Source organism: Balaenoptera borealis, assembly GCF_965194805.1.
Source record: "Balaenoptera borealis genome assembly, chromosome: 1".
In the NCBI taxonomy this organism is placed as follows: Eukaryota; Metazoa; Chordata; class Mammalia; order Artiodactyla; family Balaenopteridae; genus Balaenoptera; species Balaenoptera borealis.
In genome coordinates, this window is record NC_138860.1 from 50,040,436 (window position 1) to 50,058,124 (window position 17,689).

The following is a 17,689-nucleotide window of genomic DNA, read 5'->3' on the forward strand; positions in this document are numbered from 1 at the left end:
GAGGTGGTAAAGAATCTCTGTCAAAGCCAAGACTAAGCGGATATCCTGATGAATTTGGCGACAGCCGGCCGTGCTCTCCCCCTTTCCCGCCCCACCCTTCCGCGGTAACCCCCTTCCCCCTTTCCTTCTCCTGGACTCCCTCCTGTGCCTCCACCACCACACCCACAGAGTGGGCCTTACCTGGCACAGCTCTGTCCCGGGATGAAGTCCAGGCTGGGCTTCCCACCTTCGAGGGGCCTTGCCCCCCAACACTTAGCATCTCCTGCAGCAGAAGGCGGTTCCTCTCCACGCGGTCAGACAGGGACAAGGTGCTGCCCCCGGTGCCCAGGGCCCCCAGGTCTCCAGCTCTCCAGAGCTCCCCCAGCAGGGCTGGCCTGGGGACGAAGTCCTCCTCAGACGTCAGAGACAAGCTGTCCAGGTCTTCCTGTGTGACGAGACCATCCTGCAGGGGGTATGACCTTCCTTTCCTCAGGCTTGTCCTGTGGGCGGTTTTGTTACAAGGACCAGAGCCTTCAGGCTGGCTTGGAGTGACTCTGTGCATGGGGCTCTCTTGCAAAGAGCTGGGCCCTGGCGGCAGAGCCCTGTCGTGGTCAGGCAGTGTCCGTACCGCTTCTGGAGGCCACGGGCTCCTCCTGTTCCAGCTCTGGAGCCCAGAGGCAGGCGACCTGGGAGGCCCGGGGGCCCTGTTCCTGGCGGACTCCTCCTCAGTGATGCTGCTGTCCAGCAGCCCGTCGTTTGGGTTCTGAGCGTGATGGACCACCACGGCATCAGGTAGGGAAGACCCCTCTGATGGAGTCCTGGTTCCACCCACCTTGACTCGTCGGCATTTGGGTTTCTTGAGGGATGGCCGCTCGTGAGAAGTGAGGCAGGGGCTTGCCCCCTGTTTGCCTGCTGTCATCTTCTCCTTCAAGGCCCTCACCTTGGACTCCAGCACGGAGGGGCCTTGGAGCTGTATCCCCTGTGCCCCAGGAGGCTGGGGGGCCATCAGGCTGGGTGTTCTGTCTTCTCGAGGACAGGGCCAGTGTCTTGGGAGGTGTCCATTCTCCGGCTGTGGCTCAGGGCCACTTCCCTCCACAGCTGAGGTCACCTCCATGGAGCTGGCTGTTCTGCTCCCTATTTTGGGTCCTCTGGAGGAGAAAACAGACAGAGCTCCTTAGACCCAGCACCTGGCTAGCTCCAACAACCTCCTGGGTCCCCAAAGTGCCCTGGATAGAGCCCTGTCCAGAGAAAAATAACTTGGGGTCAGAGCAGGGGATGCCCCCTAGACAATGTGAAAGCACCTCGAAGAGTACAAATCATTGGATGGTACACATAAGTTATTACTGAGCTTTTTCTTCCAAGTCTAAGTAGTGTTCTCGTTTTTCTACCCCCATTTTACACCTGGGGCACAGTGGAGAGTCAAACAACAACCAATCTTCTGCCCAATGTGGGCCAGAGTGAAAATGGGGGCCAGATTTCCCAGTCCCTGGCCTCTTACTTTCCTGATAGGTGTCAGGCCTCAGAGGAGGGTGGCAACATCTGCTAAGGGCCAACAAGCTCTTCCCTTTCCAAGGGGAGCCAATGCAGAGGATGGACCTCAGGAAGATACCACCCAGGATCTGACCCTCTGGCGGAAGGGGCCCCCTGTGCTCAAACCACAGGAGCACAGCATGGGGCTGTGCCCACAGGGCGGCCAGGATCAGGCACCAGTGCCTATCAGCATCTGCTCTGTGCCAGGCAGGCCTGCAAGCACTTTCAAACACGCTCTCGCAAATAATCCTCACGCAGTTCTGCCAGGACAGGATTATTATCCTCATTTTTACAGACAGAGAAACTGAGGCACAGAGAGATTAGGTGACATGGGAACTAAGGGAGGCCCAGTTGGGAATGCAAAGCTTCTCCTCCCAAGGCCAGGGCTCTTCCAAAGCACTCAGTGACCGTGTACCGACCCCCCTACTCCTATGAGAATACTGGTCTAGACAGGTTAAGTGACTTGCCCAAATTACACAGCCCCTTGGTGGCACGGTTGATGTCAATGTCTTCAGAGGGAACAAAAGTGAGCGCGAGATTTTACTCACCAAGTTGTTCTGTGCACACATACATGCCACAATGTCTTAATATTTATCCTGCTCTCTGAGAACATGCTCCTTCTCCATCATACATCTAGATATGTCCCACTTGAAGTAAACTGCATGTATTTACATGAATACATGCGTCCATATTGACACAAATTACAAACAAGGAGTTATTCACCTCATATATTGACCAACGATTCACCACGAATTCTCTTAAATGCCAAGTCCCTCTATAGTAACTTACTACAATTCAATTTTTACGTTTCAGGAATACACATATTTCACCAAGCAAAATACACACACAGTGTGTATGTTACCTCAGTTTTAAGCCTGTGAAGTTTAAGGCCTATCTTTGGGAGGAAGAGATCATTTACTACACCAGTTAATCTAGAAGTTACCAGCTTTGTCTTGGCAGCCCAGCCACCCGTTCCTCTCTTCTAAGGTTCAATCCAGAAAGCAGGGGATGTGAAGGTAATGGGAGCAATTTCAGTCACATTACAAGAACTTTCTTTCGGGTAAACTCGAACAGCATTCCAGAGATCATCCATCTCCGGAGACCTGGAAGGATGCGACCTTCCCCTGGGGAACAGTGGGTATCGACTTGTGCGGCTCGGCACCGCCGAAGTCTACGGCCCAGGTGCTGTACTTCTCTAAGCCGCAGACGCTGAAATGAAGACGGACGTGACGGACGGGCCTCCCCTGCGACCCTCCCTTCCCGCTCCCCGCTGGCGGTCCCGCCACCCCCGGCCCGCCCGTCGCCTCGCCTCCTCCGTACTCACTGAAGGCTGCCGCCAGCAGGTCGGGCCGCCGCCTCCATCCCTTCCATCCCCGGAGAAGCCAGGGCCTCCTCTCCCCCCCTCTCCCTCCTGGGCCCGCTTCGGGGACCGGGGGCGCGCGGGCTCGGCCGGGGCTCCGAGAGTGCGGCCAGCAGGCCTCGGCCCTCGGGGCGCTCCCGGCTCGGCTCCCGGCTCTGCGGGCCGCCCCGGGGCTCCGAGTGGGGTCGGGCCCGAGCAGCCGACCCGCGGGCCGCGGCCTCCCTCCGGGTCCGGGGAGGGGACGCGGGGTCGGGCGGGGAGGAAGCGGCATGGGCTGCTAGCTCATGGTTCGGCCACGAAGGGGAGAGAGGCCAAGCCCGGCGCCTTCCCGGCCGGGACGGGAAGAGGGAGCGGGAGAGCAGAAAGGAGGGGCGGCGGAAGGGGCTAGAGGAGCGGCCCTCGCCCCCACCCCGCCCCGCCGCCCTCCGCGCTCGCCGCGGCCCCGGTCCCGGCCGCCCGCGCCCTGCGGAGCTGCCCCTCCCGGCGGCGGCGAGCGATGCCCTCCAGACGTCTAAGCGGCGAGCACGCCCGCGAGTTTGGGGACTCGGACGGGGCGGGGGCTGCCTTCCGGGCCGCCGGACCTAACCTCTCGCGGCCCAGCTCGCCCAGTCCGCCCGGCGAGCGCCTGCAGCCGAGGCTTCTGGGAGAGCGCGACCGTGGGACGCGGCTCCACGCGAGCCAAAGCTGCGGAAACACCACTTTCTCCCAGAGCTTCGCGGGAAGGAGTGTAACCCTACACCCAGGGCGTGGGGAGGAGGCTCGGCTGTGGGCTGTCTGGGTGGAAGCTGAGGAATGCCCTTTGTTTAGACAACTTTTCCGGAGGAGTCGCCCTCTCCGAGGGGCCGTCTCCTTGGAGGTCAAGGTCATTTGTTTCCTCTTTCCAGCGGCGCGAGGGGACCCGTAGTGGACGCGAGTTCCCTCATCCTGTCCTGCTAAGGGGAGAGCCAGGTGCCTGCGTTGGCAGTCGCCTTGAATGGGGACCGATTCTCGAGGGTTCTGGGCACTCCTGAAGACACCTTGTCACTTTTTCCAGACCTGGGATGAAGTAGCTGCAAAGGACTTTACCAGCAGCTGTGGCCCCAACCAACGGGGCTTGCTTCCTCTTTCCGCCCAGAGGGAGGGGACAGATCCCCAACTATTTCCAAACCTATTTTTCCACAACAAACGGGAAACAGTAAGAGAATTAGGACCCAGGAGGTTCCGGAAATCTCTACAAGGGAAAAGTGCTGATTGTTTCCTTCTGCCAACAAGCTTCACTCTCAAGCGCGGTTGCTCTCTATTTGCACTGAGGCACTACAGTCACCATCTAGATGACAGACCTAGCAACAGTAAGGACCACGCAGTGAGCTAACTGCTGCACAGAGCCAGGAAGGGTGGCAGGGAAGGATGGTAAGGAGGCCTGCCCTTGAGTGAGTAGGAGTTACCCTGCAGAAGAGGGGGAAGGGGGCATCTGGGCAGGGCAAAATCATCCAGGTCTGAGAGCAGCTGTTTGGGGAGCTGTGGGTGGACTAACCTTGGGCTAATTTAGGAACCTGGGAGATTATCTAGGGCAAAGCCCCTGTGTTACAGAACAGGCCCAAGGTCACACAGCTCTGGGACATGTGGTCTCCAGAGTCGTGGGTAGTGCTCTTGCAGTTAACCCCTACTCCCCTCCATATTCCCAGAGCAAGCGGTTCCTCCAACAGGGCACTTACCATTCTGTGCTTGTTAGTACCGATCACTTCATAATACAGTAACTGGTACCATTTATGGAGGGTGCCCTGTGCACCTGGCATTGGGTTAAGTGCCTTACATTCCTTGTCTCTTGCCTTAAGAGATGGGTACTGTTTACTGTCTCCTTTCTACAGATGAGGAAACTGAGTTAGGTGATCTGCCCAAGGTCACAGAGCTAATAAGTCCAAGACCCTCACATTAACCACACAGTACAGTGCTGTTGCCAGCATTCTGCGTGTTCAACATGGAAAGATTCAGTTTAAAGAAGTAAAAATAATTGCAAAGTGCTGTGATAGTCAAATTATGTTGCCATGATGGTCTGGCCCTTACATTTCTGGATCCTTTCTGCCTTCCTATTCTGCCATCCCAGGTAAAATCCTGTAAACCTCAAAAGACTCCTTCTTCCCCTCCATGTGCCATGTCAACCCTACCAACAACGACACTATTACTATTATTGGGGACCTCCTATGAGGGAAGGCATTCTACGTAGGACCTTTTAGATCTTTACAACAACCCTGCAAAGTAGGTATGGGGTATCCCCACTTTAGGAATACGGAAATCGGGGTACAGAGAGGTTAAGGGACTTGCCCAAGGCCACACAGCTAGTATAGCCAGAATCTGAGCCCAGTTCTGTCTGGGTCCAAGACCTTCTGCCTTGCTTCCTCCTTTCAGAGGCACAGCTTTGGAGCTCAGCCCCTTAGAGGTTCCAGCTCCATGACTCCTGCTCCCACCCCTCCCCCAGACGTTAATGATCTGTAAGGCAAGTTTCTGAAAGTTCTAGCAAGGGCTTAATATTTAAAGGAGACCTGCCCTCAACCTTTTAAGATGCAAATAATCACCTTCAATTTACTCATTAAGTTTGTTATTTTGCACTTAACAGGGGGATGGAGTGTCATAGCTATACAGAGGCACCTGTCCTAAAAACACCAATAAGCAAATCCTTAGAATGCTCTTAAATTATCATGGCATTCACATGTCTGGGGGCACTTCTCATTCATCTGGATTCTATTTGGTTCAGCAAATATCTCTTGAGCTCCTACTATGTGCCAGGCACTGGGGAGACAAAATGTAGTACCACAGACCCTGCCCTTGAGGAATTTCCGGTCAAGGTGGAGTGGGGGAGGGGCAGGTGCTTAAACTTGCCATGTAAGTGGTCCCATCAAGGTTAGCATAGCGTAGAGGTGTGGGTCGTTCACAGGAACAGCAAGATTGAGATGCGTGTTGGGTGGGAGGGGTGTATCACGGAGAGCTGGGTCTTGCAGCATGAGCAGGAATTAGCCAGACGGAGGGGGAGGGGTGGGAGAGGCCCGTCAGAGGGGGGGATTAGCATAAACACAGGCACTGAGGTGTGAAACTCCCTGGTTTAAGCGTTAAGTGTAAAAGTTAATCTGGGAAAGCCTGGGGGCCGGGGTGAGGCTGCAGCGCAGGGCTTGCGCTGGCCCCTGGTTGAGGGCCTCTAGGCCCGGGGTGAGGAGTTTGGACCCCGTCCTTTGAGGTGGGAGGCCCTAGAGGGTGGTCTGCATCAGGCCTTAGCCTTGAGTATGGCGCGTTTCTGGGCTGGGGAACTGCCTTATTTCCTTGTGTATCAGACACTTTCATTACCAACCTTTGGAGAGAAATCTAGGAGGAACACGAATATATAGTAAATAGCCATCACGTAGTCCCCTTGCTGCATTGGAATCACCTAGGGAAACCCACCATCCCAGGAAGCCTCCTTCCCCTTAGCCTGGCTGAAAACACAAGCCTCACTCCTCCTCCCCACCCTCCCCCAGTGTGCTCTGAGCACTCAGCTTGAATAAGGAGCCTTGTGGGATGTGGAAATAGGGTTTCACTTAGGATGGAGGGAAAGGGTGAAATAGTCCTTCGAGGTCACTGCGTTAGAGCAGGTGGGGTGGGAATGGGTGGGAGGGACGCCTCTGCCATCCCTCCACTGTACTTCCTGAAGGAGCTCGTCCAGCTGGAAAGCAGAATTTCCTGGTCACTCCCGTCCTGGTCATGGGGCACGTGGTCGGAGGAGCACTCAGGCAACTGATCCTGGCAGCAACTCCTGGGGACGCTGTTCACCGCCCAGGGCCTCCCCTCAGGCCCTCATCATTTCCTTCCAGCAGAGGCTCAAGAGAGTGTCGGGACTGGTCTCCCATGTGCCTGCCTCTCCCCTGCTTGGAACCCTCCCACTATTTCCCAAGGTTTAATCTGACCGGTGCCTGTGTAGACTCTCCTGGGACTCTGCTCGAAAAGCTGTTGCTCAGGTCTCACCCTTGAAGATTCTGATTCCTCAGCTGGAGTTAGGCCAGCAATCTGTTTCCTAATAAGCTTCCCAGGTGATTTTGAGGCCCAGTTTCAAGAAGCCCAGGTTCTCAGGTTAAAAGTCAAACTCCTTCTTGTGGCACAGGGGTCCCTCCAGCCTCGCTCTCACTACCCCGACAGCCTGTCCTGCACACCCACCATTATTGAATTGTTTCTAGTTCCCCCGGCTGGCCACAGTGGTTCACATCTCCTCGCCTTTGCCCACCTTTCCTTCAGCCTGAAACACACTGCTTCACTCCACACACATATACATCCCATCCCAACTTGGATGTCTCCTCCTAGACCTTCCACACTCAGCTCAAATGTCGCCTCTTCAGGGACACCTTCCCAACATCCTCTGCAGTCCTCCCAACCTGGGTTAGAGCATCCTGGGCCTGCTTCTGCCAAAGCACTTATCACACTGAGTTGTCAACATCTGACACGTCACAGAGTGCTTCCTGATCCACATGCGCGTCCCTGGCCCCAACACATGCCCGGCACATAAAAGCTATTGACTAGATGCCACATGGTTAAATGAAAGAAAAAGTCCCTATCAGGTAAGGATGCCTAAGAGGAGAAGAGGGGGCCACTGCTGCTAAGAGGATCAAGGTCATTTCAGAGGATTTGGTTCATTCCCTCAGTATGGCCCGTCCTGCCCCAGGGCCTGTGAGAATGTCGGTCACCGGCAGGGCAAGGACCGGCATCTGGGCTTCCTGGTGACTGCCATTTACGCCTGATGCTCAGGCCTCCTTGCACCTGCCCCTCCTCTCTTTCCCCAAAATGGCCATTGATCACAGACAGTGGTGTGGACCTTACACTTCAATTCTGAATGAGCCTGGAAACTTGGAGATAAAATAGCTCTCAGAAGAAGAAATAGATGGGGAAGGGGAGAGGAGAAAATAACAAGAGAGAAGCATGCAAACATATGTTGAGAGAAGACACCAGGTACATAACAGGCGACATGACAACTGGGCACCTCCAGAGAGCAGCCGCTCTGCGCACACCAACACACAAGTGTGAATACACGTATGCCATGCTGTCCTTTGCCACGCGTGCCTGAATTGACTAAGACCCAAGAAGGACAAAGCGTGGTTCCTACCTGGTCAGGGTCAGCCTGCACTGCTCCCCCAAGCGGGCAGGCAGGGAGCTGCTGGGATGGGACAGGACCTTCCCTGGAGAGACGGACTCCAGACTTCGCTGCCCTTGAGGGCCACTCACCCTGTACCCACCCTGACTCTGCTGGACATCCGTTCCCGTGTGAGCCCGAACTGTAGCTTTTCACTTCATAATCCTAATCACAAGGAAATGACTGGGCTTAGGCAAATATTTTAACACTCTCCCTCCCACTCTCCCATGCCTGGCCTGTGGGAGGCCGTCATCAATATAAGGAGAGGACACCTAGCTCTCACCTGTCTGTCAGTAATCACGGTCATCTTGGCCAAGTCAATTTTCTCATTAACAAAATGAGAGCAGATGCAGGGAGAAAGGTGTCGGAGGTTGACTGAGAGCTGGAGTCATGTTTGTGACAGTTTTTGATCTTGAGAAAAGACAGAAAGTGCTCAGTACTATTGAATAACTGGATTAAGACATATGAGAGTCTATGAAAACCTCGGGGAGCCCTTTCTAGCCCCAGGCTGTGCAGCACCTCGTCCTGCAGGGGTTCTTGCCTCGCCATTCCCTCCTGCCCCCACGAGCCTGGCAGGTTTTGCTCCGGACACAAACGAGCCTCAGAAGCAGCCTCTCTCTGAGCAAATTCCCTCCACTTCCGGGGGCCATTGGAAAGTTTTTTTCCTGGGTTGAATATGTGGTGGGTGAGGTATAGAGGAAAAGACCCCAATTTGAAAAGTTCAGGATTAGACTCTGGCAACCTGGGTTCAGCTCTGGCGGGACCACATCTACCTGTGGGTCCAAGGACTGGTCACTCCGAGGAGTTCAGTTTCTTCATCTGGAAATGCTGGCCTGGACTAACAGGTCCCAAACTAAGCTTCTCAGAACCCCAGGGCCCTGTGGGGTATGAGTAGGTCTCCTGTGAAAAAGAGATTTCAAGTCTGATAAATTTGGGTGATAATACATGCCATCTCATCCTCCTGGCAGGTCATTAGGCCCAAAGGCATTTCAAAGGCTCGGCCAAGTCCTGAAGTAAAAACAAAACAAAACTAAACCATTTTACCTTTGCTTAACTTTGCCTTTCTCAAAAGTAATTGACCACAGAAACTGTTTCCCCCCAAATAGCAATTAACATCTTAAGGAACACACTTTGGGACAACCTGGACCAGACAATCTCTCAGGTTCCTTCTTGTCGGGGTGGTCTAGGTCTCTTGACCCAGAGGGGAGGAGCAGGCAGCTGCTGTGCGGCAAATTCTAGGATCCCATAGAGAGGGCCAGACTGCAAGCAGAAAAGGCTCCCTTGGGGGCAAGTGGCAGCCCATCCCAGCTAAATTTTATTTTATTTTTTAAGGAAATCTAATGCTAAGAGGAGTTAGAGACCAAAAAAGGTGAGACTTTAAAAAAAAAACCCTCAATTTCCATTCTGATTCTTTGTCAATTTGACTAAGTCAATTCACCTTAATACTAACAGCCTCACTTTGCCCATCTGAGAAAAGGGAGAGCAAGGGAGACTTGGTTGCACTCACTCAACATTAATCCTCAGAGCAGGGTTTCCCAACCTGGGGTCCCTAGACACCTGATGGGGAGGGGAGCGTAAGCTATATCCCATATTTAAAGAAGTCTAAAGGAAATTATACATTTACCATGAGAAGTGTCTTTGCTTTTGACTGGTATTGTATCAACTCAGTATGACAACGTGGGTTGTCATGGGGACAAGGATTATTATGCAATAAATATGGTTGGCTTGTTGGACAAAATCTGTACAGACTTAAGGGCCATAGAAGTAATAAAAGGATCAGCTGGTAACAAAAAGGTAAGAAGAGGTTGGGTCCAAAACCAGTTTTAAGAGCTATGGTGGAGAGTGAAGGGGTGGATGGGGTCTGGAGGAGGTTAGGGTGTTCAAAGAGAAGATACCGCCCCAAGGAGAATCTGGGGTTGCCTGCAGAGGTATGTTTAGTGTGTAGAGGGCTGTGACACGGTGGCCCTTTTCAGAGCTTGCTGGGGAAGGGTGTGAGGTGCTACCATTACTGAGCTGAGGAGAGAAGAGTCCCCCTGTGGCCAGTGGGCTCAGGGGTCAGGCTAAAGTGGATTCTCTATAACTTCTTAGAAAGGCTTCTGGGAGTGCCAGTGTCTGAGGGTTTGCCATCCCTTGAAAGCTCTGATTTTGTACGTGCAAAGTCCTGCCCCATTGAGCCCCACATAACCCCTTCATAAGCAGCCACATTTGGAAAGTTTCTCTGGCATGGTCCATGGCTGTTTTCTTTTCCCCCCAAGATGCTGTTCACCCAGAATCACCTCTCTACTCTCCTCCTCCCCTTTCTCTCTCTTGGGCCTCTTCACCAACGTCTCCCCAGCAACGTCCGGCTCCATTTCTGCAGCAGTCTTAGGAGCTGGGCCCTGGGGACTTGTTTCTGCCCCCAGGAGAGCAGCGGTGAAAATCATGGTTGGTACATCCCTCTAAGTCACCAAAAAGGTGCTTAGCTTTTAAAACTTCTTCAGTATGGAGCATCTAAGACAAAAACAATCTTTCTCTTGCTAATGTTGATACTGCTAATAATATCTCTTACTGAGTTTGGGCCATTTCTGTGAAGATTTAGAGGAAATAAGAGGAGAACTGAGGTGGATTCCATCTGCCCCAGGACCTGAGCCAGGTTTCTGGCTTTAGCTAACTGGTGAAAGCTGAAAAGGATTTTTCTCCAGGGTGTTGAGAACAAAACATTTTGGGGGGTGTGTGTGTGTGTGTGTGTTTAATCATGTCAAATGACCTGATAAATAACTGCATAATTTGGGCTGGAGGAGTTAAAGTATAGGGGAAAATGCAAAAAACTTTGAAATGGTCCAAAAAACATTATTGGATGTACTGTCTACTGCATCCTTTCAGGTTATCTGAGTTATTTTACAATTCTATAAATTGTAGGAAAACTGACAGTAATGCAAATTATTTTCGTCCATACGAATGCCAATTATAGTTGGTGGAATTGACCCATGGATATTGACCAGTTTTGCTGATTTTGCATTTATTTGTAAATTTTTCTCACCATTCCAGATGTCTATATATTTGCCTGCGTTTCAGATTCTCTTCTGAACAGGTTGTAACACTGTATGGGTTCTCTTATTAATTAATGACAAAATCTATAATTCTATGAAAGGCATGACTATATCCTCTTTTAAAATTACCTTTTGATGTGTCCACAGAGAAGGGGCCATGTGAGGACAGCGAGAAGGCAGCCGTCTGCAAGCCAAGCAGTTAGGCTTCCAGAGAAACCAAATCCGCTAACACCTTGATCTCTACTACCACTTCAGGACAATGAGAAATATATTTCTGTTATTTAAGCTACCCAGTGTGTGGTATTTTGTTATGGTAGCCCTAGCAGACCAAGACAATTTACCCAATTTGTTTATCCATTCACCTGTTGATGGACATTTGGTTGTTTCCAGTTTTTTTGCATTGTGAATAAAGCTGCTATTAACATTCATGTACACGAATTATCTTTGGCCAGATTTATTCAACTCATGTTTTCAATTACGCTGATACTTCTTAACGTAAACCAGGCATTATGGTTGGGCACTGAGGAGAGAAAATTAGATAGCACCCTTGCCCTCAAGAACAGTCTAGAATGGGGGGAAAATCTGGGGTGGTGGGTAGAGACTGACAAATGACCAGACTTGATAGAGATAAGGAGTGTTCTAAAGGGGGCACCAGTGGAATGTAAGAACAGGGGCATGTTAGTTTTTCTGAAGGAAAGTGAAAGTGCTTGCTGGCTTTTCCTGGGCAGGTGAAGGGCAGGAGGGGAAATGCTCTGGAGAATCAGCCTCACGCATGGAAGCAGGGAGACAGGCCTGCCTGAAGCTTCCATTCCAAGGATGGGTAGAAATGAAGGGGGACTAGCAGACGGAGGTCGGATTCTTAAGAGCCTCGTGTCCTACAATATATAGGACAGACTGTAGGTAGCATTTAAAATTTCAGAAGAGTAAAATTTTTGGCTTCTCATACCTCCTGGCATGTCTAAGGGAACAAATACCATGGTCTGAGAAGTCACTGATGATTTTGAGTCACTGATGAAATGACATGGCTGGACGTGTGTTTACAAAAACAAAACAAAGTTCCGGATTGCAGAGGGAAGATAGATTAGAAGCAAGGGGACTAGTGCCCCAGGGTAGGTTCTCCAGTAGAAGGTGCTGAGAGGAAGCATGGGGTATACCATATTTGTTAGAGAGCTACACCTGTAGAAATTAAAGGGAGAAGCAGGATGGGTGGAGGAAGAAGTTGAACCACATTGAGGGGCCGACAAACCCTTGGCCAATCCAGCATGAGGCTCTGGGGTGAATATTGCCCCTCAGAGTTGTAATGTGCTGGGACAAGATGGCTGAGCATTTATATGCCCGGCATAAAGAACAGTCACTCCACGTGGATTCGTCTAGTCACTGGACATTGATTGCCCCAGAAAGGGCATGGTTTGGAGCGAGGTAGCTGTCTGCCACTGAGGCAGACCCTGGAGGAGCTGTCAACCAGAGACACTGCTCCCAGCAGCCCCCGTACCTGCGCCCCAACACCTGTGAAGCAAGTCCTTCCTTGGACAGAGATCTGGGCGGGGCGCTTCTGTGTCCACCTTAGTCCACCTTTGTGTCATTCAGCTCACTTTTCCACACATGTCCAGATAGCAGTTCTTCCAGGATTGTGGTGAGCTTTTCTTCCCGAGGGAGGTTAGTAGGACAAGCCAGTCCCCCACTGATGCAGTGGGTCTCTGGGCCACAGTCGATGCTCCTTCACTCTAGATGCCTTTCCTCGTCAGTAATCAGCTCTCCCAGCTTCAGAGGCTAGTCTGATGATATGACCCAGATCTTACCCCCAAGGGGCCTGGGCCCTGGTCACTGTGTCCTCGGGCTGAGGTTTCTGTATCTCTCCGTTTACAGGCAGAATTGGGAGTATCAAGGGTGTCCAGGTCACCTGTGTTAAAAAATAATTTTCTTTCCAGAAAAAAGACAAAAGTATGACTCTTCAACAGATACAAAGATGAATGAGATATGTGTATATTACAAAAGTTCAGGGAAGCCAAAAAGCACAGACATTTATGGCATAAATGAAAGTTGGGATGAATTGCAGGTAGAGACAAAGTTTTTCTCTACAGTGGGAAGAAAGTCCATTCAAATCACTACCAGACAAGACAGAATTTACATTTCCTACAACTTAACAAAGAGTTGCAAAACAGCTTGAGTTGAGGAATAAGACTAGAATCCGATAATCCTGAAGGGTAGGCTATAAATGATATACCGTGTTCTTTGAAACATCTGTTTTCTACACCTGGGTGCCAAAGATACTCCTCCCCGTCCCCACTGCTAACAATAGCAGCCCTTCCTCTTCCTGATGATCGGGATCAATTACTCTACCAAACCGTGACTCCTCTTTTGGCCTGCTGGTGCCTGGACAGAGGAAGCCCGAAGTGCCCTAGCTCATAATTCAGTGGGACCAGGACTTCCAGTCCTGCAGAGCTCAGAGTCAGGGGACACAAAGCAGAAAGTGGATTAATGAGCTTGATGCTAAGTGGAGCTATTCCTGCTTCCACACCTTGGTACTCAGACTCTGTGTCCTTCCCTTTGGGGGCCCAGTACCATGTACAGGGTTTTGATTCAATGCATGTATGGAGTCCTGGAGGGTGACACCCATACTCACAGAGTACTGCCTCTGCTATGGCACTTTAGCTATGCTTTCGGTATACCATTCCACAGCTCTTTCAGGCTGGCAGCTTCTAGGTGGTGAATTCCATGGTCATGAGCTGACTCTCACACCCCCCATGCTATAGTTAGCCCTCTGGTCTGAGGTGATATTATACAGAATCCCATACCAGTGGATAAAGTACTCTGAAAGGTTTCAGATGATCGTGCTAATTGAGGCCCTCTGTGGTCAGGAAAAGGCAAACCCATAACCTGAATATGTATCTATTCCTCTGAGGGTAAAGAACAAACTTCTGGACCTTCCAGGATGAAAAGGGCCTAATGTAGTCAACTTGTTACCAACTGGCTGGTTTTGTCTCTTGAGGAAGAGTAACCAATATGGTGCCATAATGGGGACTCCGTTTTGGTCTCTGTTGCAGGCAGGATGACTTTGGTGGCAGCAGAAGCCAAATTATCTTTGGTAAGTGATAGTCTACATTTGTGGCCCATGAATAGCCTCCATCTTTGCCCCCGTAGCCACTTTGTTCATGTTTCCGTCATGCCAACACGGGAGCGGCTGATGACAGAGGCTGGCTGAGGTCAGTGGGCTGAGTCATCTGTCTGCTTGGTTGTTTAGTTCTTCATCAATGGTGGATGCTCTCTGAGGATGTTAACATGTGATTCAAAGATTTTCCCACTTCACCCCCATTTCCATAAGTCCATCCACATACCTCTACCCCAGACCCGTTATCCCTGATCTTCCTGTTTTTCCTAATCAGCTAGCCAGGCTACTTGCCATGATATAGTCTAACCTTGGGTCACTTCTCCTTTCTACACCAAGTGGATGACCAGTACACTGCTCAAAGCTCTGACAGTTGGGAGGATTTTCCTTCATTACTGTCTTTCAAGGCTACCCCTGCGTGAGGCTGCAGTGCACCTAGTGTCCAGTTGCAGCTTGCACCCACATATGGAGCTGACCCATCCATGAAACGAGCTCAGGCTTTTTTCTCCTCTTTCAGTTGGTCTTACAGGGTGTCCCATACAGCCATAGGTGTGCCCTGAGGGAGGAGCTCTCAGGCAATCATGGTAGGTGACGGGGGCTCTGCGTTACCTGTTCATGCAGCCTGCTTGTGCCCTCTGACCCTCTTTATGCTCAGTCCTGGAGGTACCACTTCCACCCAATCTGACTCATTGGGTCTGATAGGACCCAGCATTCGATGGGCAGTTCTAGCCACAAGGTTGGTTGGTGACCCATGGTTAGACATTCTTTCTCTATCAGGGCCCACTAGCAGGTTAGAACTTATTTTTCAAAGGCATATAATTCCTCACTGCAGAAGGTATGGTCTTACTCCAGAGCCTGGGGCTCGCATTGGAGTTTGCCACAAACTCCACATGGTATCTTTCCTCACCACTGATATCTCCAACAACACCATAGGGTCTATCAGGTCATAAGGCTCAAGCAGCAGGATTGCTTGCATGGCATCCTGGGCTGGCTGCAGAGCGCTTTGCTGCTCCGGGACTCATTCAAAGTTCGCAGCCTTTCACATCACCTGGTACATGAGTCAGAGCAGTATCTCTGGGTGTAGAATATGCTGACTCAAGAACTTGAAGAGGTTTACCTGGAATGTTTCCTTCTTCATGGTAGGAGGTACAAGATGCAATAATTTGTCTTTTACTTTGGAGAAGAGGTCCTGGTTACTGGACCTGATGACTGGACTCCTAAAAATGTTACAGATGTGGCAGGCTCCTGAACCTTCTCAGGGTTTAGCTCCAACCCTCTGGAACACACGTCTTACAAAGGTCTCCAGTGTGCTAGCCACCTCTTGCTCATCTGACCCAATCAATATAATGTAGTCGATGCAGTGGATCAATGTGATGTACTGTGGTTGTCCAGCACATCTGGATCTCTTTGGACTTCATATGGCCTTGGAACAAAACTGTTAATGTATACTGTCATTTTCTCAGAAATGTGAATTGTTTTGATCCTCTGTTTTTATTGGAAGAGAAAAGAATGCCTTCACCAAGTCACTAGCTATATACCATATACTTGAGGTGGTATTGAGTTGATGTAATGAAGATACCACATCTGGCACTGTGCCTGTGTCTGTCGTTATATTTGATTGAGCTGGTGATGGTCTACAATGACCCTTCCTAATTCATCCAGTTTCTTCAGGGACCAGCTTGGTCAAACAAACAAGGATGGAGAGGAAGAGTAGAGGGATAGAATGTGGCAATAATCTCCATTCCCCTGTCTCCCACAATATGACTTTACATTTATCTATTTATTTATGCCTGGGGAGAGGGTTAATTTGAGACTTCATTTGGCCTTTCCCCATATGATAGCTCTTATTCTGCAGACCAACCATGCAATGTGGCTGTTGGCCCAGCTGCTAAATAGGTCACCCCAATTATATATTTGAGGACTGGGTAATGGACCACTGGGTGGGCCCAGGGATGCTGTGGATCTCTGTAAGCTGGACATCGGTCAGGACTACAGTTACTATCTGGCCCCCACCCATAGGACCCACGCTAACGGGGGGGCCATGATGAATCAGGTCTTTGCGCATCAGTGATAACTCAGGTCCTATGTCCAACAGTCTTCAGAATGTCTGGATATTATTCCCTTTTCCCTAGTGCACAGTTACCTGAGTAAATAGCCATAGGTGCCTGTGGGGAAGACCTAGGGGAATCAGTGCTGTGTATATGTGCCATGATATTGCAGTGTTTTTCCTCCTGTGGACCCAGCCACTTCCGTCAATAGTTCTGGGTTTGAAAACTGGCTCAGGTTCAGAAATTGGGCAAGCGATGTGCCTTTTTATCAGGCAACTGCCCTCAGCTTCCCAGTCGTCCATCTTTCATTTCTTCCACTAGTAAGCTGAGTAGTACAATTTGGGTAACTGCCCATCTATTTCTTCTCTAGGGACGCTATTCTAGTAACCATTCTTATAACTTTCCGTGGTTCTGACCTTCTTGGCTGCCACTCTGTCTGATCTTGCCAGTCATTACAGTAATCATGACCGACTTTGGATGGTTTTGTGCTGCCACCTGGCCTCTGTTGTTTCAGAGTCCTATCATCCCTATTGCTATCAGTTTACACAGCTCTGTAATGGTGTCTTCATAGCAGAGAGTCACCTTGAACTTTTAGTGAGGCTGGTGTAGCTCGGACCAGTACATTCTTCATGACCTTTGTCCATGGTATGTCCTCTTGGGCTTCCAGACACTGTGTATCCAGCATGCCCACTTCCCTGAGCCTTGTAGCCACTGCCTTCACTGTCCACTGTAGCAATTCTGGAATTTTTACTTTGCTCAACATAGACTATCACTTTTTCCATGTTTCTAGGAGCCATGCTAGTAGCAAGTTTGTAGTGACTCCTGGAATTCTTGCTAGCGAATTAAATTCTGTATCCTGGGGAGCACTTCCAAGTCAAAAATTCTTCTCTATTCAATCTTATATTTGGTCCCTTTCTTCCAGCACCCTCAGGATCTCCTCCAGCTCCTATGGAATCATGGAATGGGGATGGGGAGGGCTAGTGAGGATTATGGGGAGGTATGTCTATAGGCTCAGACTGTTCTCAGGGGTTTGAGGAGTCAAAATAACCAGACGTTGCATCTGATGTGTCAGGTTTTCCCAATAGGGGCCCTGACCTAGCATAACAGACCTGCCTTTGTTGGGTGTTTAACTGTCTTTGAAGGTCTGCTACTCTATTAAGTCCTGGGCTTGGACCTTCCTCTTCCCTCTTACTGTAGGAGATGAGAGCTTCTTTGTATGCAAACAAAGAGGCCCTCTGGTTCCACATCTGGCTTTCAATTGCCTGGTACTTGTCCTCAGCTGTTCATGATCCTTCTGTAGACATCAATGGCACTTAGCAATAGCCATCCAATCTCATTGTGCTATAGCTACTCTCTCTACATCTCCAGTGCCTCATACATTGCAAGTTCATGCCTTCCGCAGTGTACCATCCCAATTCACCATGGATAAAACTTTTAAAAATTGGAAGGCAGGGAAGGGAGGGAAGGAAGGTGGCTGGCTCAAGGGAGAGGACTCCTGTGAAAAGCAGTCGA

The 17,689-nt window shown here is 50.6% G+C and overlaps 1 protein-coding gene and 1 long non-coding RNA gene across 2 annotated transcripts in view; one reads left to right on the forward strand and one right to left on the reverse strand.

The window, feature by feature from the left end:
- Positions 1–3,449, reverse strand: part of KIAA1614 — a 37,573-nt gene extending 34,124 nt beyond the window's left edge. Inside the window, exons 1-2 of the mRNA XM_082377911.1 lie at positions 2,834–3,449; positions 181–1,127 (exon numbers count right to left, since the gene is read on the reverse strand). Of these exons, the coding sequence (XP_082234037.1) occupies positions 181–1,127; positions 2,834–2,880 (994 nt within the window). The 5' untranslated portion in view covers positions 2,881–3,449. The remainder of the gene's footprint in view (positions 1–180; positions 1,128–2,833) is intronic.
- Positions 686–15,772, forward strand: LOC309604811. The gene is made up of 2 exons (XR_014231060.1): positions 686–771; positions 11,171–15,772. It is a non-coding gene; the product is annotated as an uncharacterized lncRNA (long non-coding RNA).
- The last annotated feature ends 1,917 nt before the right edge of the window (positions 15,773–17,689 follow it).